Here is a 25,846-nt window from a genome sequence, read left to right as displayed (position 1 = left end):
CAGAATTTGCTCACTGTGTCTCTGTATCACATTTTGGTAATTCTTGCAATATTTCCAACTTTTTCATTATCATATTTATTATCCTATCACCAGGGATCAGTGACTTCTGATGTTACTATTGTGCCTGTTTTGGGGCACCACAAATCTCAGCCTTATATATGAGACAGTGAACTTAACAGACGAAAGCTGTGTGTGTTCTGACTGCTCCATTAGCCGGCCGTTCCCTTACTTCTCTCCCTCTCCTCAGACCTTCCTATTCCTTGAGACACAAAAATGTTGAAATGAGGCCAATTAATAACCCTACAGCAGCCTCTAAGTGTTCAAGTGAAAGGAAAAGTCACAGGTCTCTCACTTTAAATCAAAAGCTAGAAATGATTACATTTAGTGAGGAGGTGTGTCTAAAGCTAAAACAGATCAAAGGCTAGGCCTCTTGCACCAAACAGTTAACCAAGTTGTGAATGCAAAGGGAAAGCTCTTGAGGAAATTAAAACTGCTACTCCAATGAACACAACTGACAGAAAGTGAAACAGCCTTACTGCTAATATGGAGAAAGTCTTAGCGGTCTGGATAGAAGAACAAGCCAGCCACAACATTCCTTCAAGCCAAAGCTTAATCCAGAGCAAGGTTCTATAAAGGCTGAGAGGGGTGAGGAAGTTGCAGAAGAAAAGTGTGAAGCTAGCAGAGGGTGGTTCATGAGATTGAAGAAGCTGCCTCTGTAACACACAAGCGCAGGGTGAGGCAGCAAGTGCTAATGTGGAAGCTGCAGCAAGCTATCCAGAAGATCTCACTAACAAAATTAATGAAGGTAGCTCAGTGGTAAAGAATCTGTCAGCCATGATTCATGTCAATGTATGACAAAACCCACTGAAATGTTGTGAAGTAATTAGCCTCCAACTAATAAAAAAAATAAAAAATAAAAATAAAAAAATAAAGAATATGTCAGCCAATGCAAGAGACACAGGTTCAGTCCCTGGATCAGGAAGATCCCCTGGAGAAGGCAATGGCAAACCACTCCAGTATTCTTGCCTGGGAAATCCCATGGACAGAGGAAACTGGTGGGCTACAGTCCAAGGGGTTGCAAGAGAGTCGGACATAACTTAGTGATTAAAACAACAACAACTCTACCAGCAGATTTTTAATGTAGATGAAACAGCCTACTACTGGAAGAAGATACTATCTCGAACTTTCATAGCAAGTGAGGATAAGTCAATGCCTGGCTTAAAAGCTTCAAAGGACATACTGTCTTATGAGAGACTAATGCATAATAAGGCCCTTAAGTTCAGTTCAGTCACTCAGTCATGTCCAACTCTTTGAGACCCCATGGACCGCAGCACGCCAGGCCTCTCTGTCCATCACCAACTCCCAGAGTTTATCCAAACTCATGTCCACTAAGTGGGTGATGCCATCCAACCATCTCATCTTCTGTCGTCGCCTTCTCCTCCTGCCTTCAATCTTTCCCAGCATCAGGGTCTTTTCCAATGTCAGCTCTTCGCATCAGGTGGCCAAAGGATTGGAGTTTCAGCTTCAACATCAGTCCTTCCAATGAACACTCAGGACTGATCTCCTTTAGGATGGACTGGTTGGGTCTCCTTGCAGTCCAAGGGACTCTCAAGAGTCTTCTCCAACACCACAGTTCAAAAGCATCAATTCTTTGGCGCTCAGCTTTCTTTATAGTCCAACTATCACATCCATACATGACCACTGGAAAAACCATAGCCTTGACAAGATGGACCTTTGTGGACAAAGTAATGTCTCTGCATTTAAATATGCTGTCTAGGTTGGTCATAACTTTCCTTTCAAGGAGTAAGCATCTTTTAACTTCATGGCTGCAATCATAATCTGCAGTGATTTTGGAGCCCAAGAATATAAAGTCTGCCACTGTTTCCACTGTTTCCCCATCTATTTGCCATGAAGTGATGGGACCAGATGCCATGATCTTAGTTGTCTGAATGTTGAGCTTTAAGCCAACTTTCCCACTCTCCTCTTTCACTTTCATCAAGAGGCTCTTTAGTTCTTCTTCACTTTCTGCCATAAGGGTGGTATCATCTGTATATCTGAGGTTATTGATATTTCTCCCAGCAATCTGGATTCCAGCTTGTGCTTCATCCAGCCCAGCGTTTCTCATGATGTACTCTGCATATAAGTTAAATAAGCAGGGTGACAATATACAGCCTTGACATACTCCTTTTCCTGTTTGGAAGCAGTCTGTTGTTCCATGCCCAGTTTTAACTGTTGCTTCCTGACCTGCATACAGGTTTCTATAGGCCCTTAAGAACTATGGGAAATCTACTCTCCCTGTGCTTTATCAGTGGAAAAACAAAGCCTGGATGATAACACATCTGTTAACAACACGGTTTACTGAATATCTGAAGCCCACTGTTGAGACCTATTCCTCCAAAAAAGAAAAAAAGATTCTATACAAAATATTACTCCTCATTGACAGTGCACCTGAACATCCAAGAGGTCTGATGGAGAGGTACAAGATTCAAGTTGTTTTCATGCCTGCTACACAGCTCATGATGCCAAAGCTGAAGCTCTAATACTTTGGCCACCTGAGGCGAAGAGCCGACTCACTGGAAAAAAACCTGATGCTGGGAAAGATTGGAGACAGGAGGAGAAGGGGATGACAGAGGATGAGACGGTTGGATGGCATCACCAACTCAAAGGATGTGAGTTTGGGCAAGCTCTGGGAGATGGTGAAGGACAGGAAGACCTGGTGTGCTGCAGTCCACGGAGTCGCGAAGAGTCAGATAAGACTGAGCAACTGAACAACTACAACACACAGCTCATGGATCAAGGAGAAATTTCAACTTTCAAGTCTTATTCTTTAAGAAATATATTTCATAAGGTTATCGAGGCCATAGACAGTGATTCCTCTCATGGATCTGAGCAAAGGCAATTGCAAACCTTCTGGAGAGAATTTACCAGTTTAGATGCCATTAACAACCTCTGTGATTCCTGGGAAGAGGTAGAAATAACATTAACAGGAGTTTGGAAGAAGTTGATTCTACCCCTCATGGATGACTTAAGAGGGGTCCAAGACTTCAGTGCAAGAAGTAATTGCAGATGTGGAGGAAACAGCAAGAGAACCAGAATTAGAATTGGAGCCTGAAGATGTGCCTGAACAGATGTAATTTCATGACAAAATTTTAATGGGTCAGGGAGTTGCTTCTTATGTATAAGTAAAGAAAACAGTTGCTTGAGGCAATTTGCTCCCAGGGAAGATGCTGTTGAAATGACAACAAAGGATTTAGAACATTACACAAATGTAGTTGATAAAGCAGCAGCCAGGTTTGAGAAGACTGACTCCAATACTGAATGAAGTTCTACTGTGGGTAAAATACCATCAAACAGCACTTCATGCTACAGTGAGATTGTTCACCAAAGGAAGAGTTAAATAATGCAGCAAACGTCACTGTTGTCTTATTTTAAGAAACTGCCACAGCCATTCCAGCCTTCAGCAGCCACTACCCTGGTCACTCAGCAGCCATCAGCATAGAGGCAGGACCTTCCACCAGCAAAAAAGTTACAACTTGCCAAAGGCTCAGATGATGGTCAGCATTTTTTAGCAATAAAATAATTTTTAATAAAGATATGTACATAATTTTCAGACATAATGCCATTGCACAATTAAAAGACTACAGTTTAGTATAAACTAACTTTTATAGGTGCTCAGAAACCAAAATACATCTGTGACTTATTGTATTGTTATCTTCACTTTATTGTAGTAATCTGGAACCAAACTCACAACACCTCTCAGGTATGCCTATATTTCCATTTCTAAACTAAGATGCTGCATTTAAACCAAAGAAATCACTTAAATCTTGGAAAGAACTAAGGAAAATAATTCATTTTTCCATAAAAGTAGGAAAATCCAATCACATGTAACTTTTTAGGTAATTCATGGATACCCACGTCATAAGTCTCTATATATGCTGAGTGATGGAAACACGAGGACTTGAAATTATTATCACCTCTACTTTTGTGTGTTTGAAAAATCCATTTAAAAAAGTCTAAAAAAAAAATCATATGCCCCTAAAACATATTATTATTCAAGAATCCTGATCAGAAAGTTAACACTGTCTTCTTTTTTTTTGGCCACATCACACAGCTTATGGGCTCTTAGTTTCCCGACCAGGGATCGAACCTAGTCCCACAGCAGTGAAAGCACGAAGTTCAAATTGCTGGATCACCAGGGAATCCCCAGTACTACTGACTACTGACACCAGTTTTGAATAGTTTCTGTTCTATATTCTTATATTTAAAAATAGCATTATCCATGAACTTCACATCCACTTACTGAAAGGATAGTTAGTCAAAGAGAAATAAAATCCCCTGTAAATTCTAAAAATCTCTCTTCTGCTCTTCATTTGGTACCTTGGAGTAAAATAGGTTTTTTCAAAGACAGTAAATGATACAAGCATGAATCACAGTGATTGAGGGGAAAAAAAGGAAAATGACTATCAAGTGACTGAGAATTAGTTTATATTAGGTTTCCCTCTCCCTTCGGGGAGATTTGGGAAAATGTGGAAAGAGAGGCAGCTAGAAAAGCGGGGAGGAAAAAATAAACATTAGCTTCCCTCACCTCAACCAGATATATGTTTAATTTTTCCTTAGGAAAAATTAGGCACTTTAGGGAAACAGTTTCTAATGAAAGAATAGTACACCAGGAAATGTGAAACTGAGTCATTCTGCTTCAAGTTGGCAATGTTAACTACAGGGGACCCTCAGTGGTAACTGCAGCTGCTGTTTCAAAACAGTAAAGCAATCAAGGCAAGTGGGGAAGTCAAATATTTTCTTAATCTTCTTTTATTCATAAAATTAAGGGGAATTTCTATTAAAAATCCCCCCAAATATGAATACAGTTTTTTTTGGAGTGAATAATCTCATTCTTTACTGAGAATTTAAAAGGCAGGTCGTTGGATGAATTATAAAGTGAATAAAAAAGCATAAATGCTCAAAACTGCCAAGAAAATATGAATACTCTGAGGAACTGTGTCATTTCACCTAAGCTTAAACTTTAACAGAAATCCTAGGTGTGAACTTAAGGGATAACAGCAATGAAATACTTCTATTATATTAGTATGTTTTATAGGCACCTGCTTTTTTCTCTTCCTTTCTTCCTCCTGGTCATACTCCTCTTTTGATTTTCTGAAATACACAAAAATAAAGTAGAAAAGTAAACTTTATCTTTTCTCAAAGAACAAATATTCAACAAGCAACATGCTAACCAAAGCTTACAATATATGCAAGGAATTTTGGAAACAAAGATGGAAATAATCAGGCTTCACTTAAAGCAGCTTACAATCAACTGAGGAAGACATGCATAGACATGAACAGCATAATGTGGTAAGCAACGTAAAACACAGGTTTGCCCATATCCTGGGTGAAGGACTCCTAGCTGAACAAAAACCCACAGGTTTGAAATTCTAAACCCAAATCTGAATGGCAAATTCCATGAATATGGACTCTGATCTCTCACTTTAGACAGATCAGTTAGTTACATGTCCCCTGATAAGATCCATTTCTCTCCTCATTCTAGTTTCTCCATGGCAGATGAGCTATCACAAAGCTCTCCTGATGCCCTTACACCAAAGCCCTATCAGCTTTGTAAACTGCTCACAAAGGCAGTCTGATTTAGGAAAATAGCCAAGTCAGCTCTCTTACATGTCCATAATTAAGTTCCACTGTTTATACAGTAGCACACCCCCTCCCCCAAAAGCCTACAGAAAATAAAATCTAAAAGTATAATACTGATTAGTTTTCAAACCATCAATCAACCAACAGAAGCAACCAATATAAGTCAAAACTATCAGTCTTCTAAACCAACTACCAAATATCCTGAACTCTTCCAATCTGTAAACTCAAAGCTCTCTGTGTTGTCTCGGGCTCCTATATACCCTCACCTGGCACATAGGAAAGGAGGACCTGGCAGGAAAGGCCTGGGTTCAGCCCCACATTTGCCTCCCTCCCCACACTCACTGAAATCCCCTGAAATGAAGGACTAAATCCTAGAGCTCCTTCCATAAACTCCCACTAGGCCCATCCTTCTAACCACCATCCTGCCTATCCTCCCTCCTGCTTTGGAACTGCGGACAAGTTGGGAAGGTGGGAGGACCACAGGATGCTAGAAGATTGTCATGTATGTGGTTAGAACGGAGAGCCAGGGCCCCTAAAGGCCAAGGCTCCACTCTGCAGGAGACACAGCAGCTGTAGGAATCCTTTTGCCTTAAACCAATACATCCCCATAGACTTAAATATTACATTTTGCAATTGGCCCTCCCTTCTCAAACTCCCCTAGGGGTCAGGGGACAACAGACTTTAAGGGGGGGAAAAAAAATCCCCTTTACTGGACTGCACATTCCATGCCAGGCATTTGTCTGACAATCACATAATAGATAAGAAAGTGAAAGCCGCTCAGTCGTGTCCAACTCTTTGCGACCCTATGGACTGTAGAGTCCATGGAATTCTCCAGGCCAGAATACTGGAGTGGGTAGACTTTCTCTTCTCCAGGGGATCTTCCCAACCCAGGGATCGAACCCAGGTCTCCCACATTGCAGGCAGATTCTTTGCCAGCTGAGCCACAAGGGAAGCCCATTGATAAGAGGCCAGCAAATAGTCAGCTATTTGGTATGTGGAGCCTGGATATCCAGCCCCCTCCCATGAGACACCTGGCATCAGCCTCCTCTAATACCAAGATCCAGAAGCCATGCAGTCTCCTGCTCAGCTCAGGCCACAACAGCCCTTCCAAGCATCAGGCTGCATCTACCACACCTTGTTTCCACTGATGGCTAGTTTCCTAGGCCCATGATGGGCGTGGAGGAAGACCCTCCCATTTGGGCTGATATGTCCATTAAGAAATGTAATACAAACATAGTTATAAGCAAATAAAGTGATAAATCATGTTCATGGTCTTTAGGAAAGAATTTAGACATTTTACTAGTTGACAGTATTTTTTGGATAAAAAGTTTATGTACAGATCATATTGCAATGTTATTAATGATCCATTCAAATAATTAAAGAGGATACCTAAGAACTTCTTTCAGGATTTTCATCTCTTCCTGTTCAAGGTCACTGACCACATCAGAACCATCTGTTAAGCAGTCAGGTAGCACACCTGTTCAAAACCAGAGATCACACAGGAGAATATCAACTCAACTGAAAACATTTTATTTCTCACTATTCTAGTTCATCAAGAAGTACAAAGTAGTTTATTAAGATCTATCACTTTAAAAAAATGTTTTATGCTATTATGTTTTTATTATCTTTTTAACTATGGTCTTTTTAACTTTTTCTTCTTTTAAGGAATCAGCTCCACAAAAAAAAACAGTTAGAAAACCCACAATTTCACCTAGAAATGACTCTCGGTAACCATGTATTTTGTATTTAAAATGACAATAATATATGATAATAGAAATTAATATAATCTATGTCGTCCATAATCACATACTACACAGGACATACCAATGAAATTAACAAGGTCCTAATAATGAAACTATGCTCTCAGAAGTATTATTTAAAAGGGAAAAGAGTTTACAAAGCAAAATATAAAATGCTTTGTTAATTGAAACAGCATGTTAACACTCTTCACTCATACTACAACATATGCTACCAAAAGAGCCCTGCTTACTACATGCAAAAAAGCATGGTGCTAAGCACTTAAGGGGAATATAAAGATGAATAAAACAATCTCTGCTCTCAGATCATCTATTCAGATATTGGGATAATAACTATAAACTAGGGCAGCACCAACTTTGGCCCAAGGCAAAGAGTAATTCATGGCAAGTAATTTTAAGTATTGGTTTAATTTACTTTATTACCTATATCTTCCTGATAAGCAGGTAGATGGTAATAAGTGTTCTGCTTTTATCCATAATTAGTATATTCCCAAAACATTAACAGTATATCCCCTAATATTTACCTTTCATATTCATATATGATGATGGGATTTTGGATCTGCTCTAAATTAAAGTAGCGTTATTACTCTAATGCCCTTGATGTTTAAGTGCATTTTAAATTAAACTTTTCATTTTGAGATAATTGCAGATTCACATGCAGTTGTAAGAAATAACACAGAGATGCTATGCACTCTTTACCCAGTTTCCCTCAATGAAACATCTTTCAAAACTGTAGTATAAGTATCACAACCAGAAAACTGACTTCTATATAACCCATTGATCTTAAGTGCATTTTTGCTTAGTCAAAAGCTATATAAATAGTATTCTCCTATTGATCTTTCTAAGGAAAATTTTAAAAACTAAGGAGAGAATAAAACAACAGTATGCAATTCTTCAAAACCATCAAAATATTGCTCTGATTTGCACTTGCCCCAAATTCTTTGATAAGATACAACCAGAATTCCGAGAGCCTTTGAATTTTTCTCACACAAACAGTCTGCAATTTTGAGTACAATCAACTTTGTTCTAAGGTACTTTCCCCTGGATTTATGTTAAGTGAGATACTTAAATACAAGTATTAAAAGTTCTGTGGCAGAAACTAAGTATTAGTTTATGTTTAAATGTAAGCAAACTGTCCCACTCTGTGGTTTGACTGCAGCATTATTTCCCATCATTCCCCTGGTCTTCCCTTGCTAACAGAAGCCATCTGTGTGCAGCTACCAGGCAGCCAAGTACTTAGAGGCAGGGCCCAACCCCACCCCAAAAGAGTGAGTCATGAATTAAGCCAATCACCATGGTCTCATTCGCCCTGCCAGAGGGTTTAGAAAGCCATGTGAATCCAATCCTGACCAATAGGACCTGACAAGAAAATTCCTAAGGGGCTTCCATGAATGTGTTGTCTTGCTTATAAAAGGAGATGTACAGGAAGAAGCACCGCTTTTCTTCATGAGATATTGTTGAGTGTGCACTCAATGAAAGCTCGAGTGCAATCCTAAGAGAAGATGCTAAGAATGGCAGAGGAAAAATGGAAAAGTGTCAGGGCTCCTGGAAAACATCACTGAGCCACCAAATGAACCAAGCCTGGACCTGTCTGTCTGCCTTCCCTTCCTCTACTTCTGGTTCTGTGAGATGGTAATTTCTTATTGCTTAGGCCATATTCTCTGAGGTATTCTGCTAATGGCAACTTGAGGTTCCCAGCTGATACAAGCTATGGTTACCTGTTCTCTTTTCATTAAAATCTTGTTTCCAGTTAAATTCTAAAAACTGCAGAGTGCCATTATCAAGTTCCCTATTTCTTTTATCAAAAGATCCCCTAAAGCAATGTGAAATAACACAAAGTAATTATTCAGATTCTCTATCCTGTAGGTCATAATAAAAAGCATAGTTACAGGAAAACACAAGAGAAAAGGATCTTATGAAGCAAACCATGGTAGAGAAACAAAAAGAAAGAGACTGTTTTCCAAACTTTACACAAAAGCAGCAGTTCAGTGTCATGCTTTGTTCAGGGTTAGGGTGGTTTTATCTCCACTTCATGGACAACAGCTCTTCCCTGCTGTGAAATGCATTTGAGAGAATAGATATGATGGTAGTTGGCTCTAGGAGTATGGTCTTTACTCACCTCAGACAAATGAGAGGAGAACCCACAACAGTCTAACCCACAAGAGACCCTCCAACAGTCTAATGTTTGCAATGTAACAACAGAAGCCTTATTGCTGCATATTCCAGATCCTTAAAAGCAAATAGTACAACTAAACTATAGCTCTAATATGCTCAAAAAACAAGCAAAGGAAAGACCCCACTGCCAAACCATCAGACAGTATATAGGCATGATAAGGAATATCCGTGGCAATCTATTAAGCAAAGTAATACACAGGTATTAAGATCACTAGAGTCCGAAATGGGAAACTTAGATATGCATCTGGGTTGAAAAAGAGATAGTTCAGTAACAAGAAGTATGGTTAGAGTGTGATGTTTTGAATCAAGATGTCAAGTAGAGTTCAAGTACACAGGAAGGGAAGAAAAGCAGGAAGAGCTAGGAAAAAACTGAGTTCAGGTAGAGAGTTAAGGAAAAGATAAAGCGAAAGGCGGCCACCAGGACGGTGAGCTCTGCTTTCTCTTCCCCCTGACGGCCGCACAGTGCTGTCCGCCCACTGCCCTAGTTCTCAGCGCTACCCCAAGACCAGCAGCTTCAGCCACAGCTAGGAACATCTTAAAAATACAAAGTACTAGGCCCCACTCCAGACCTACTGAGTCAGAAACTGTGTTTCAACAAGCCCTCAACTGCTTCTAATTGCTCACTAAAACTTTAGAACCACTGTCTTCTAAAAGCCAGAAGGGAGAAAGTAACTGTACACTCAACAGTAACTGTAAGTGTGACCACTCAAAAATACTGACTTCCATAAACAAGACAGCTGAGCAGAAAAACCGAACTCCCTGAAACCTGAAACATTAAATCAAATTCTGGTCTGCTTTCTTTGAGATGTCAACCAATCAGTTATCAGGAAGTTTACACTCTAGTATCTCTTAAGTGTCAGCCCTAGATTTTCAAACTTGAAATAAATTTATACAAAGCAGCAACATTAAGATCATATTAGTTAAAACTAACACCAAAACAAAATGCACTTAGCACTTAGATTTCTAAATTCAACCTTTTACCATTTCTCTCTTGAATTATTCGAATGGCTTGCAGCTGCATTTCAGTATTTTTCTGGACCATCATTGCTTTAAAGATAGTAAAATCTTCTGCTGCCAATACAGGTTGCAAAATGGCCTGTGGAAAGAAGTCAGCAAGTTACAGAACTATTTCCCACACGCTCAAATCATTTCCACTGCAAAGGTGCATTAATTCAAGAATGCTGCCTTATTATTTATGACTAGAAGACTCAAAAGGACAATTTTAAGATTTTTTTCTAAAAGCCTTTAAAGTAGGGTTCTCAAGAGGCTGATCTTCTAACCCCTCCCACCCCCACAAGGCTAAGGCACACAGTGACACATTTTCCAAATGAGCCAGTGCTTAGCAACTCTGATAAACAACATGGGAATTAGTCTTACTCTTTTAAAGTTACCACTTCAGTATACAAATCTGTTTTTCAGTCAAAATAATGATAACTATTTGGTTTAGATTCTGTCAATCTGATATTTGGGGCTTCCCTGTTGGGTCAGTGGTAAAGAATCCTCCTGCCAATGCAGGAGATGTGGGTTCAATCCCTGGGTCACGAAGATCCCCTGGAGGAGGAAATGGCAACCCACTCCAGTATTCTTGCCTGGAAAATCCCATGGATGGAGGAGCCTGGTGGCTACAATCCATGGGGTCGCAAAAGAAGTGGACACAACTTAGTGACTAAACACCAACCAACTGAAAGTTACTGTTTAGTGATAAAGCAGTAACTACAAATAATCCTTTAATTAATAAAATTGCCAAATTAAATAAGAACAAATGCCAAAATTCACTTCATGGTAAATAGATGGGCAAACAATGGAAACAGTGAAAGACTTTATTTTCTTGGGCTCCAAAGTCACTGAAGATGGTGACTACAATCATGAAATTAAAAGACGTTCGCTCCTTGGAAGAAAAGCTGACCAACTGAGACAGCAAATATTAAAAAGCAGAGACATTACTTTACCAACAAAGGTCCATCTAATCAAAGTTATGGTTTTTCCAGTAGTCATGTACGGATGTGAGAGTTGGACTACGAAGAAAGTTGAGTGCTGAAGAAATGATGCTTTTGAACTGTGGTGTTGGAGCAAGACTCTTGAGAGTCCCTTGGACTGCAAGGAGAGCAAACCAATCAATCCTAAAAGAAATCAGTCCTGAATACTCATTGGAAGGACTGATGCTGAAGCTGAAGCTCCAGTACTTTGGCCACCTGATGCAAAGAGCTGACACTGGAAAAGACCCTGGGAAAGATGCTGGGAAAGATTGAAGGCACAAGGAGAAGGGGATGAGAGAGAATGAGATGGTCAGATGTCATCACCAACTCAATAGACATGAGTTTGAGCAAGCTCCAGGAGTTCGTGATGGACAGGGAAGCCTGGTGTGCTGCAGTCCATGGGGTCGCAAAGAGTCAGACACAACTGAGAGACTGAACTGAGTGAAATGCCAAAAAAATGGAGTCTGGAAAATAAGCCTAACGTGGTAGGAATGATGTGAGAACACAACAGTAGTAGTCCTATAGGCAAAAAGTTTCATGGAAGAGACAGAAATTATGATGTGAAATCTTTTTCTAGATGACACTGAAGTGTAATAAATTAAGAAACAACAATTACAGTAGCTACCCTGCACTGTTCTGTGCTTAGTCACTCAGTCGTGTCCAACTGTTTGCAACCCCATAGGCTGTAGCCCGCCAGGCTCCTCTGTCCATGGGGATTCTCCAGGCAAGAATACTGGAGTGGGTTGCCATGCCCTCCTCATCTACCCTGCTGCTGCTGCTGCTGCTAAGTCGGTTCAGTCATGTCTGACTCTGTGCGACCCCATAGACAGCAGCCCACCACGCTCCGCTGTCCCTGGGATTCTCCAGGCAAGAACACTGGAGTGGGTTGCCATTTCCTTCTCCAATGCATGAAAGTGAAAAGTGAAAGTGAAGTCGCTCAGTCGTGTCCAACTCTGTGAGACCCCATGGACTGCAGCCCACCAGGCTTCTCCGTCCATGGGATTTTCCAGGCAAGAGTACTGGAGTGAGTTGCCATTGCCTTCTCCGCCTCATCTACTCTAGAGTACCCACATTAACACTCCTTTAGCTACAGAGAACTACAGAGAACTATTTATTATATCAAAAAGCAAAAAAATTCCCAAACTAATCAGTAAGAAGAATAAGCTCTGAAATGCATGAAAACCCAAAAGAAAACACTCAGACGTTATTCACCTTACTAAACCTTATTTCAAGCTTTACATGACATTCATGAAAAAGCTGGCCACAGGAATCAAACAGAGGCAACCAAGGGTGTGCTACTGTTCACCAGGTAGGCAGCAGTGATAATGTCAAAGACACACCTCAACAAATGTTCCATCCAAGAGTGCTGAGCAAAGAGGAAGGAGTCCCTCCAGCAGCAACCAGCTCACATTCCACACAAAAACAAAACAGTCAAGCAAAATAAAGTGCAAAAGTAGTGACATTTACAAGGAGTCAACTGTAGGAAAAAAAAAAGTTCCTTGTCCTTTAAATTCCCAAGTACTGTTCAAAAGGCCGAGGGCAGGGGAAGGCAAATAGGCTTCACTGGTATTTACCTGAAAGTTACAGCCCATAGAGCACTATTAAAGACAAGTGCTGGATCAGATGGATCACTAATGAGAAACTTCACTGTACAGCAGAAACTGACACAGCCATGTAAAGTAACTAACCCCAATTTAAAAAATAATTTTTAAGTTTCCTTTAAAAATAAAAAATATTTAAATAAATAAAGACAACTGTAGCCAGCCTCTGTCATAGAGTAGTATATCTGATCCGCCAGGGCACCTTTGTGGGATTACACAACCACATAACATTGTTCTTGGTCTTCTTAGACTTATTAATAATATCAAGTTCTCTATCCTTGTCACTGATAAACACTTGAAGGATATTAAATATCCTAATGGCATTGTGTCAGCTAGAGCTATCAGCAAGTCTGCATTTGAGCTGATCCTTAAACATATAATGCAGGGCTTCTCAAAGGGTATTTTTAACCCTTCTAAGAAATGCAGGAAAGAAGGATTGTTAAATGCATATTCCTGAGCCCTACCCTAGACATAATTAATCTAAATTTCTGGACCATGTATCTCCCCGGATAATTCTTATAACATTTAAATTTGAGAACTATTGATACAATGGGGGGAAAAATAAGCCCTTGATATCAAAGGCTACTTTGAGCTTAACCATATGTTAGCTGTTTGATTCTGTATCCATCATTTAGGCTTCTGGGCATTAGTTTCTTCACCTGCAAATTAGCATAATAATAACAACAATAATAATAGTAATACAGTATTTTGTCAATTCTAAGACTCAATAGATCAGCAAAATAAACCATTATTTCATATACCAATAAGAAAAGGAAAAAACCCTATCAACTAAATTATAACATGCCATCAATTACAAAATGCATTCTCATTGGAAAGATATTTCTGATAGAAAATTTTCATTTGAGAATGAAGGAAAAATAGTAACTTTCTGGCTGAGTGTTAGAATTAAGCAGTGCAAGAAAGTATTTTTTTTAAACTAAAAAGTCCTATAAAAGTAATTGTTCTGGGCCTTTTGATTAAATATCAAACTGGTGTGCTAAACCTAACAACTGTACAGCAATTGGGCTATTCTGGTCCAAGGAAATGGATCACTCTTTGCCTAAGAGCTTCCAATAAGGGTAATTAGAGGAACTAAATACAAGAGTTACTCCAAAAAGCTAGCAAGTGGTTTAAAAACAACAACAATCTTAAGTATCCTTTAAACTAATTGAAATGCCAAACTACTTTGAAAGAATACTATGAGATAAATGGTATAAATAAATAAATGTGGTGTCATATATGTTTGAGAAAGGCACATTGACAAAAATATGAACATTTAGAGTCTTTCAGAATCTGACTTAAGTGAGTTTTAAAAACTTCCAAACGTGTTCCTACTTAGCCTGAAGTTACAAGTGATTTCATGCATTTATGCTGCTCTATTAACCACAAGGAGAAACAAATGAATTCACTACCATAGTTGGAAACTTCAGTAATGGACAGAATCAGCTGGCAGAAAATCAACAAAGAAATAACTGAACTGAACAGCACCTTCAGTCAACTAGATCAAATTGACATTTTTCCAACAACAGAAAAATACATTCTTTTCAAGTTCACATGGAACATTCACCAAAATAGACAACATTCTAGGCCATAAAACACACCTTAATAAACCTAAAAGAACAGGAGTCATATAGAGGAAACACTCAGACCCAACAGAATTAAACTAGAAAACAGTAACAGAACAATAGCTAGAAACAGCTAAAATACTTGGGAGATTAAGAAACACACTTTAAAACAGCACCTGGATCAAAGAAGTAGTCTTAAGAGAACCTCTAAAAATATTTCTAAATGAAATATTTTGAAATATTTCTAAATGAAAACACAAGTTATCAAAATGTGTGGGGTGTAGCAAAAGTTAGTGCTTAGAGGGAAATTTAAAGCACTGAAGCATGTATTAGGAAAGAAGAAATAACCAACATCAACAATCAAAGCTTCCATCTTAGGAACTAAAAAAAGAGCTAGTTAAATCCAAAGAAAGGAAATAATAGAAATTAGAGAAGAAATCAATGAAATTGGAAAACAGAAAATCAACAGAGAAAACCAACAAAACTAAAAGTTAATTATTTAAAAAATAAATAAAATTAAGAAATCTCTGGCCAGGTTAAGTTTTAAAAAAAGGCGGGGGGTGGGGGGTGTGGAATTCCCTGGTTGTCCAGTAGTTCAGACTTTGTGCTTCCATTGCAGGGGGCATTGGTTCAATCCCTGGTCAGGGAGGTTCCACATGCCAGGACGTGAGACACACAAAAAAAGACATAAATTAATACCAGAAATGCAAAAGGGGACACTACTACAGATCCGATGGACACTAAAAAGGTAATAAAGAAATTTTATGAACATTCTTATGACCACAAGTTTGATAATCCAGGTGAAATGGACCAATTTCTTAAAAAACACAACCTGCTAAAACTCACACAAGAAACAGACAATCTGAATATGTCTGTATCTATTAAAGAAATGGAATCAATAATTAGTAATCTTCCAAAACAAAAAGCACCAGGCCCAGCCGGGGTCAATGATGAATTCTATCAAACACTTAAAGAATTTTATATAATTCTTACAATTCTATACAAATAAAGATAGAACTTCAAAGAAAAGCTATAGATTCCTTTTACTTCTCAAAAGAATAATGATTATTTATTTGCAGAAATTCAATAGCATAGCCTATAGAAATGATGTGAAACCCTTTCTATTGATTCAAAGGACTAAGGGGGGGAAAAGTATAACTATGAAATCTAGTCCCATCACTTCATGGCATATAGATGGGGAAACAAAGGAAAGAGTGAAAGAGTTTATTTTCTTGGGCTCCAAAATCACTGCAGATGGTGACTGCAGCCATGAAATTAAAAGATGCTTGCTCCTTGGAAGAAAAGCTATGACCAACCAAGACAACATAAATTAAAAAGCAGAGACATTACTTTGCTGACAAAGGTCTGTCTAGTCAAAGCTGTGGTTTTTCCAGTAGTCATGTATGGATGTGAGAGTGGACCATAAAGAAGTCTGAGCGCTGAAGAATTGATGCTTTCAAACCGTGGTGTTGGAGAAGACTCTTGAGAGTCTCTTGGATAGCAAAGAGATCAAACCAGTCAATTCTAAAGGAAATAACCCCTGAATATTCACTGGAATGACTGGTGCTGAAGCTGAAGCTCCAATACTTTGGCCACCTGATGCTGAGAAAGATTGAAGGCATGAGAAGGGAATGACAGAGGACGAGATGGTTGGATGGCATCACTGACTCAATGGACATGAGTTTGAGCAAGCTCCAGGATGTGGTGATGGACAGGGATCCCTGGTTTGCTGCAGTCCATTGGGTCACAAAGAGTCGGACACGGCTGAGAGACTAAACAACAACAAAGCAATTAACAATTGGAATTTGAAATAAAAAACACAATACAATTTACATTTAGCACTACAAAAAAGTACTTAGGAATAAATGTAACAAAATATGCACAAGATCTATATGAGGAAAACTAAAAAATTCTTATGAAAGGATTCAGAGATGATCTAAATAAATGGAGAGCTACTCCATGTTAATAAATAAGAAGACTCAACATTGTTAACATGTCACTTCTCCCAGATTTGATCTGTAGATTCATGCAACCCCAATCAGAATCCCAGCAATTGTGGATACCAACAAACTGATTTTTAAATTTATATGGAAAGGTAAAAGACCCAGAACAGTCACACAAAATTGATAAAGATCAAAGTCAGAGGACTGACACTACATGACTTCAAGATTTACTATAAACTGCAATAATCAAGACAGTATGACATTGGTGAAAGAACAGACAAAGAATTAATGGAACCGAACAGAACCTGAAAACTGACCAACAAAGACATAGTCAACTGATTTTGACAAAGGAACAAAGGCAATCCAGTGAAGAAAGGATCATCTTTCTAGAAAATGCTGCTAGAACAACTGACATCTACATGGAAAAAAAGAAGGAATCTAAACACTGACCTTATACCTTTCACAAAAATTAACTTAAAATGGATCATAGATTTAAACATAAAAACAAAATTTTGAAACATAGCATAGAGAAAATCTAGCTAACCTTGGCTTTTGGCAATGACTTCTTAAGATAAAATATCAAAACCATAAACAATGAAAGAATCACTACATCAGACTTCACTAAAATAAAAAAGACTTCTGCTTTGTGAAAGACACTGTTAACAGAATGAAGAGAAAAGCCACAGGAGAATATTCTGTGAAATATTTGCAAAACAGATCTGATAAAGATTTGTATCAAAAACATACAAAAAAACTTACAACCCAACAATTAGAAAATAAATAACTCAATTTAAAAATGGGCAGAAGAAAACAATGATATCACTACATATCTATTAGAATGGTTAAAATCCAAAAACCTGACAATATCATGTGTTACTGAAGACATGGAGCAACAGGAGCTCCCATTCATTGCTGGTAAAAATGTAAAATGATATAGCTACTTTAGAAGAGAGTCTGGCAGTTTCTTACAAAGTTAAAGTGAATCTTAACATATGATCTAGCAGTCTTGCTCCCAGGTATTTACGCAAATGAGATGAAAAATTTACACCCACATAAAAGCCTGACTATGAATAGCTATAGTGACTTTATTCAAAATTGCCAAAGACTGGAATGCACCAAAATTTCCTTCAAAAGGTTATATACCACCTTCAAAATGTGGTACATCCCTAAAATGGAATATTATTTAGCAATAAAAAGAAAAGAACTATCAAAAATGAAAATACTTAAATTCATATTGCTTAGTGAAAGAAGTCAGTCTGAAAAAAGCTATATACTGTGTGATTTCAATTACATAATATTCTGGAAAAAGCAAAACTACACAGACAGTAAAATGAACAGCAGTTGCCAGAGGTTTGGTGTAAAGATGGAAAAGATGAATATGTGGAACATATGAGATTTTTAAGGCAGTGAAACTATTTTGTATGATACTGTAATGATGGATATATGACATTATGTATTTGTCAAAATCCACAGAACTTACAACACAAAGAGTGAACCTTAATATAAACTATGGACTTAACAATCATATATCAATACTGGCTCATCAACAAATATACTACACTTTATAGTAGTATAAAGACTTTAATAAAAAAAGACACTTACATTAACTGCTCAACTTTCTGTAAACATAAAACTGCTCCAAAAAAAAGTCTATTAATTTTTAAAAATCTTATGAGCAATCACACAAAATATTATTAATTATCCAGTATGTGTTTTTAGAAAATGAAAGTTATACCATACATATAGTCATTTTAGTGATAGAAGTTCTTGGGGAAAAAAAGAATAACTTTCCCAAATTAACATGAGAAGACAAATGTTTCTGAAAGCGTTAATTTCTATTTTACATAAGGCAAAGTAAATCAAGTGAAAAGCAAAAACAAAAACAAAAAATACTTTGTCTCTTGCCATATAGTCATCCCTGGCTCCTGCTGTACATAGAAATCAGTGATGAGCTCTATCCTCACCAAAAAAAATCACAAGCAATGAAAAAAGCCACTTTTGCCTATTTCAGTTGAAAACACCATAAAATTACAAAATCAACTGAACAAAACTGAAATAATATCTCAATATGCATTCTATTATCATATATTCCTGAACTTTTTAGAAAGGTATCTTAATTTATGAGCATTTTTTGAGAAGCTACACATGTATGACAGGAAAACATGCTCTTAAAAAGTCTGTTGTTGAGACTTCCCCAGCAGGCCAATAGTGAAGACTGTGTTTCCACCAGAGAGGGCCCAGGTTTGATCCCTAGTGGGAGAACTAAAATCCCACAAGCTGTATGGAGAAGAGGAGAGGAGAGTTGAGAGGATGGGAGAGGAAGGATGGAAGGGATGGAAGGGGTGGAAAGGGGAGGGGAGGAGAAGAGAAGAGACAAGAGGAGAGGAAGAGAAAGGAAGGAAAGAAGGAAGGAAGGAAGGAAAAAAAATAAAAGGTTGTTTTTTTTAAAACCAGACATCTTCATCTGATGTACTCCTTACAACTCCTGCTGATTTTAATATACAAGAATGCCAGGACCAGTGGTCTAGGACTAATGGTGACCAAACCAATTGAAAAGAATTTTGCAAGTCATCTTTAGCAGTACAGTTCAATGAGAGGGGAGCGAGCAACTGTTTATAAAAATCAAAAGCAAACCAAACAGACCAAAACAAAAGAAAAAGTACCTCCTAAACTACCCTGAACTAACAATTGGTTTCTTGAATTCCTTATAGGCACTCTAAATTAGCATAATGGAATCAGCATTCTGATCTTTATTTACAAAGATTAGAGTATTGCTGCAAAGCAGTATCTAGCAGGCTCTGGGCTGTTTCTCTGGTTATTGTAGACAGCCTTGTGCTTATTCAGTCATACTGCCCTTAGTATCTGGGGCTAAGTTTGCTCCAGAAGAGAATAAAGCTAACTAGTCCACATGGGGATTGAATACATGACCCTGGCCTAATTAGCACCCTGCTAATCAACCACCAAAATAGCTGCCATTAATTACAAGGTGCTTCCATTTATAGACCACCTTATATGTGTCAGGTATTGTGCTAAATGTTTTATGAACATTTTTGCTCAAATCTCACAAAAACCTTTCAAAGTAGATACTATCCCTGTTTTACAGATATTCAAACTGAGAATTGGAATAGACAAGACAGAAAAACTGTAAAACAACTTTGTCCATGATAAATGAAAGTAATCAAAAGATCTAAGTTCAAATTCAAGTCTGTCTGTGTCAGAAGGTTTCCATGCTTGTATATAACAAGACTGTACTACGAATCAACTCCAAATCAAAAGGTGTTATGTAACAGAACAAAGCAGAAAGATGTTACTCTTGATCTGAAAACAGTATTTTAAAATTCTGAGTTCACAAGTTATCCTATGATGAAAACAAAAGATGAATGTGACTACTATTACTATGAACATCTTTTTTCACAAAGTATTTCAGATTCATTCATAATAGCTTAATTAAGAGGCTGACAAATATTAACCAAAGAAGAAAATATTCTGGAAATACAAGAAAAATAAAAACAAATACCACTGCCTTAAAAGAAATCTAAATACTAATTAATAATTTTCAATAAATTCTTCAAGGTAAGTAGACTTGTAAAAAACTTTAATTCAAGGCAATTAAACTGAATTGAAAATGTAAAAGTGCTCAGCGGGGCAGAATGAGTACTGGTCCGACTAGAGATATAAGGAAAGTTGCATTGCAGCATCTCATTGATGATGAGATGGGTTTCTCTGGGTAAGGAAAGGATGGAGTGGTGAGAAGGTGGGGGCTGAGCATTCCCGGTTAAGGGACCACTGTGAGCAAAGCCAGGTGCACCAATGCTTACAAAGACAAGTAGCCAGAATTACTATAGTATGTAATGTACTATAGAATGACAGCAGGAGGTTGAAAATGATAATTTGAGATCACATCCTAGATAATCCTATCATCTCACTAAGGAATTATAGTTAATTTGGTAAAAGATGAAAAGCTAAAGTAACTCTTTGAGAAGCCTATTTGGGTAGTAATAACATATCTCTATACTCAATCTCGGAGCCTGAGCTGATATTCTGGCTTTGTTACTTTAGTTGTAGACTGTGCACCAGTTCCTTAATATATATGTGCAATAGTTTTCTCAATTCTAACAAAATAAAATAAATAGTACCAATTTCTTAAGGACTGTTAGGAAGAGTCAGTGAAATAACACATGTCAAGTGCTTAAAACAGCAGCTAGCATGAACCCCCAGTAAACATGTTACAAATATACCCAAAACCTACTTCAATTCAGCACTGCAGAACCAATGAGACAATAAAATTAGTTCTAACAGAAGGAAGCCCCAGGAACTGTGTACTGTGTATTTGCTAAGATTAAAAAAAGGGCAACTGCAAAACCATTAGAAACCTAAATAAATAAATTTTTTTTTGCATAAAGCCTATGATCTATTATAGTTCTGACAGGAAGTTCTTTTTTAATCGCATCAGTTTATTAATGCCTCAAATTATCTTTTCTCAAGGTAGTTATAAAGAAAGAATCCATATGTGTTAAATTGGCTTTTCATTCTTACAGTCTCTAGAATATTATACTTTGACAATCAAACATAGCAAATCTAAGTGGAATCCTGGGCATTTTTGTTAAAACTATATATTAGCAGAAAAACACAAAAACCTGTGATGTACGGGTCTTTGCAAGAGGAGAAGTACATGCTTCTTGAAATTGATCTTCATTAATTCCAATTTCTTTAAGGTAAGTTTCTAACAGCTTTTCAACCTAAAAAAAAAGTTTAACTTTTACAATTTACATTGAAAGATTCCAAATGAGTTTTTATATTGAGTTTAGAAAAGTATAATCAAATTCTTGCTTGCAACTATTAATCTACATAAAATTATATTATACGGCAGTGACAAACTTTTTCACCAAAAAAACCCAAACAACTAAAAGTGAAAATCTTTGCAGAGAATGAAATGGAATTTCCTCTACCAGAAATAACTGGCCAGGATTATGAAGTTTGATTTGGTATAATCCTTGTGCTACCCAGGCATTTCTTAAAATCTCAAGACAACATGGCTAAATTAATAATGAACACTTCCCTGGATATACCTGCAGAAGAACAGGAATAAAATTTAAAGATCAGATGCAAGATCCCTTAAAATAGTTGTCCTAAATCTATTCCTTACATTCTAGAGTCTTATGGAGGAAATGCACAGAGAACTCCCGGAGTCTGATGAAACTGATAGCACTACTAGGGTAGACTGGAATTTTTTAAGGAATTTAAATGGACAAGTCTATTTTTTAAATTTAGAACAGATTGAATTAATATTATTCAAATTATATTTAAAATCAGTTTTAAAATACTCACTAGTTCTTTGTATTCCTGATGAATCTCTGTGTAAGTCAATTTGCTTTCTTCTTCATCATCAAAAACTAAATTTAAAAGAAAAATATTGCATACTGTAAAAAAATCTCATTAAATATGAAAGTCAGCTCCACAAATAGAACTTACAAATAGAACACTCATTCTTGTAAACTAGCTCTTCCACTTTAAAATTTGGGGGATTAAAAAAATAATAATTAATTGTAAACAAGTTTTTTTCCTATACCTAAGAGCTACTTCATATGGGAGAGGAACACTAATTTGCTACTTTTCAATCAATAATACAAGGCAACAATTTCTTTACAAATTTCAAATGGAACATTATTGGTAAGTTTCTAAATAATTCCTTTCACAACAGGTTCCAGATTATTTCACCATATTGGAACTTTGCTGATCCAAATTTTACTGAAACTGACTCTTTCTTTATTACATATAAATCAATAATGAAATAAAAATGAATAAAAACAAATGTTTACTCAATGATTATATGTGTGAAACAATGTAGATTAGAAAGATACATATTCCTTCAAAAAGCTACAATGTGATCAAGGAAAAGACAATTTCATGAACTGTAATGTAAACCATAAGCCACCTTTAAAAAAAACTCCCCCATTCTTTCTAAAATACAAAATTAACATCAGTAATTTTCTATTCAAAGCTCTTCAATTAAAAACTCTTCAGTTCTTTGCCTAGAGAATAAATATAAAATACTCAGAATCCCAGACAAAACCCTCCAAGACTGGATCCCAAGTCTCATCTCCTACCACTCCAAAACCCACACTTTGCCCTCATAACAGTATACAACTACTTGGAATGTGGACAAATGTAAAAACATAGAAGGTGCTTCAAAGCCTCAGGTCTTTGCTCAAGCCCTTCTTGGATCTCTTTGCCTTTACCCAGTACCTCTTCTCCCAACCATTCTTCAAAATACTGCAAGAGGCACATTCTCCATGATCTGCTACCCACTCCCAACTCCCTCGACTATTTAGATTCCTTCCTCAGAACTATTTGAATACACAGCACCATATGTCTACCTTTATAATAACATCTGGTCACTTTACATTTAAAATTCCATTTACCTGCTTGTCTTCCCCACCAAACTATAAACTTCTCAAGCACAAAGACTTGTTTTATTAACTTTTCTATCCTCAACTTCTGGCTCAAAGACACTCAATAAATGTTGAAATAAATGCTGACATTTACAAAGTTAAACAAAACTGATTTTTTAATTACCTAAGGTGAAGAATAGCACATTGACAACCCAAAGTCAGTGAAATACAAACACTATTATTTCAAGTGCCACTGAAATGTTACTTCCATTTCTCTTGGCATCTATTCTACATAGCACTGGGCATACATGCAATATAGCAGCTAATAAAGCTGTTTTCAGATAATTTTGAAGCCAAATTACTACATTACATGTTTACAAGTCTGAAGATTACTATTTCCCTATAAAATTATGCAATCAGGTGTGTTATAACTGAGATGCAGCCACTTTTAACGTTTGGGGATAAAAATAACTTTTTTTTTTTTTTTTTGCCACTTCAGCATTTAGGTTCAGGTTCAGTGGCATAAGTGGAATCAAAAGGTGACTAATTTCTTTTTTTCTCCTAAAGGAGATCAGAACACCACCTGCTTCCTCAGTCTCATAATAGCATTTAAAATTCTTTAATGGAGGAGAAATAAAAGTTATTTTGCACTTCTTTTAAAAATTACCTGAAAGAACAATACCTAGTAAATACTATTTGAATGTTGCTCATGGCAATGAGAATGTAATGAAAAGATTCAGTGGTCAAAGTAAATTTCATCTTTACAAGATTCATGGAAACTTAGGGTTGAAAGGACTCTTAACAGATCATTCATGATAGTCAACCATTTGACAGTTGAATTCCCCTCTGTAATAACTCCATTAAGGTGCTATCAGATTCATTCAAACACTGCTAAGGCCTGGGGAACTCATTACCTTCTGAGACAGGCGAATTTATCCAGGATACTCTCTGTTACGAAGCACTTCCTTCACAGAAATTTGTTTACCTCTAGCTTGTACCCAGGGACGCTAGCTGTAGCCCATTGAACCTTAAAAAAAAACAAGTCTAATCCCTCCAACATACGACAGACCTTCGAACGATTAATGGATATTACTACCCTTAAGGTCTTGGCCACCTAAACAACCACGACAACAGCCTGAAATTATTCTTATGACATCGCTTCTGGTTCCTTTTCCATAAATGGTCTCCAAATTATCTTCAAGAACTGAATACAGCGCTCCAAAGCGTGAACTGATTAAACCTGGAGGTACTCTTTCCTCACAGGGAAGGTTATGCCACGTTTACATACCTCATTTGTTGGAAGATACCCTCCATTTTTTATATAACCGAGAGAGCGCGCTCAAAAAAAGGGAATACAGACCACCGAGATTACAGGCTCTGGGCCTACCGGAGTAATCACAATACCCCTCGCCCACCCACTTTTTGGCCAACAGTTGGAATCAGAAGGAACTCAGAAGCAACTGACATCTCTCCTCCCAAGTCACTGGGGAAGCTGATGAAGGAAGACACCCACACAGTCACCTGCCCAAGGCAGAAAGGTGCAGGATGGGGTGAGAGACTCAACACAGGATTAAAGTCTAATGTTTTTCGAATGCGTGCTTGGGCCCAGGGCGAAGACGTATCTCGTCCCCCTTTTTATTAGCGTGGGAAAGACAGGCGCGGTGACAGCAACACATCCTAAAAATCCAGCTCTAAACCTGGTCGACAGGAGTGGAGATCCAGGAGATGAGAGGCGGCTGGTGGAGAGGTTGTTGGTGTGAGAGAGGTGAGCAAGGACTGACGGTTCGAGATTCGGATTTTACCTTCACATTTCTGCTCCACGAAGTCCAAGATGGGGATGGACCAGTCCGGGCCCCGCAGGAACCCCGCGATGCTCTCCACCACCCATTCCACCTCGTCCTCTTCTTCCGCGGCCATTCCGCCCCCGTGGGGCGCCGCGGAAGCCTAGGCCAGATCCCCGGATCCTAGAAGGCCTTTCGGCCGCAGAGAACCGAGAGGAAACAGGGGAACGAAGTGCCCCCGCAGTCTCCGCAGTCACCTGGCTGAAAACTACAAACCACTTAACGTAAAACGGTCGCTATGGCGACAAGCGGAGCCGCCTCCGGCAGCCGCCCGGAAGTAAAGCCAGCTTCCTCGGAGCCTGCGCAGCTTAGAAAGAGGCATTTGAAGAACGTTTACGATTGGCTGGGAAGGAGTAGAACAGTCGAAAGATAGCCTTCCACCCATTGGCCAGAGCTGCTGGTAGCTCTGACTTGTAGCCATTGGCTGGAAATCCAGGAATCTCAACGTTCCCACAGAAGTGCGTAGGACCAAGGACTAGAAATGGCGCCACGAGGGCCCGTCTCTCCTGGTCTCTGACTGAAAAGGTTTTGCTGTATCCCCACCGCTCACTCCCGACCATTTTCCGACCCCCTGAGCCAGAAACGTTTGTAATCGAAAAGTTGTTTGTTTGAAAATACAAACCCGAGGAAAGTAGCTCTGTTAAGATTTGCTGATTGTCCCAGCGTCAGTTTGCATCCCGTAGCTGCCGGCGAGTCTTTATGGCGTAGATAGAAATAACTAGAATTAGGAACTTTTCAGGAGTAAAATCAAAGTCAGTGTTCCTTTAAATAAATGTCTAAGTAATCAACCCTTAATGTTAAATAATACTAACTACTTTTAGCTTGGAGTCCTTTGCGGAATGGGTCTTCAAAGGTCTCTGCCAGGGTACTTGGCATCCCAAAATATTTTCAAACAACTTTGTATGTATTTACATACATGGGATCATATGTACAGTTAGGAAACTTTGTTCACTTTG

General features: G+C 38.0%; 1 protein-coding gene across 3 annotated transcripts in view; it reads right to left on the bottom strand.

Annotated features, from left to right (window-relative positions):
- Positions 1–25,203, bottom strand: part of CFAP36 (cilia and flagella associated protein 36) — a 30,057-nt gene extending 4,854 nt beyond the window's left edge. For 2 of the 3 annotated variants that reach the window (XM_043468605.1, XM_043468606.1), the window contains exons 1-6: positions 24,852–25,203; positions 21,986–22,050; positions 21,295–21,396; positions 10,554–10,668; positions 7,030–7,117; positions 5,100–5,151 (exon numbers count right to left, since the gene is read on the bottom strand). In XM_043468605.1, coding sequence (XP_043324540.1) covers positions 5,100–5,151; positions 7,030–7,117; positions 10,554–10,668; positions 21,295–21,396; positions 21,986–22,050; positions 24,852–24,966 — 537 coding nt within the window. In that variant the 5' untranslated portion in view covers positions 24,967–25,203. The remainder of the gene's footprint in view (positions 1–5,099; positions 5,152–7,029; positions 7,118–10,553; positions 10,669–21,294; positions 21,397–21,985; positions 22,051–24,851) is intronic. The other variant, XM_043468607.1, reaches the window with a different exon arrangement.
- Between the last annotated feature and the right edge of the window lie 643 nt (positions 25,204–25,846).

Source organism: Cervus canadensis, chromosome 5 (genome assembly GCF_019320065.1).
Source record: "Cervus canadensis isolate Bull #8, Minnesota chromosome 5, ASM1932006v1, whole genome shotgun sequence".
In the NCBI taxonomy this organism is placed as follows: Eukaryota; Metazoa; Chordata; class Mammalia; order Artiodactyla; family Cervidae; genus Cervus; species Cervus canadensis.
Note: the sequence above shows the minus strand (reverse complement) of the source record. Positions and strands in the feature narration are given on the sequence as shown.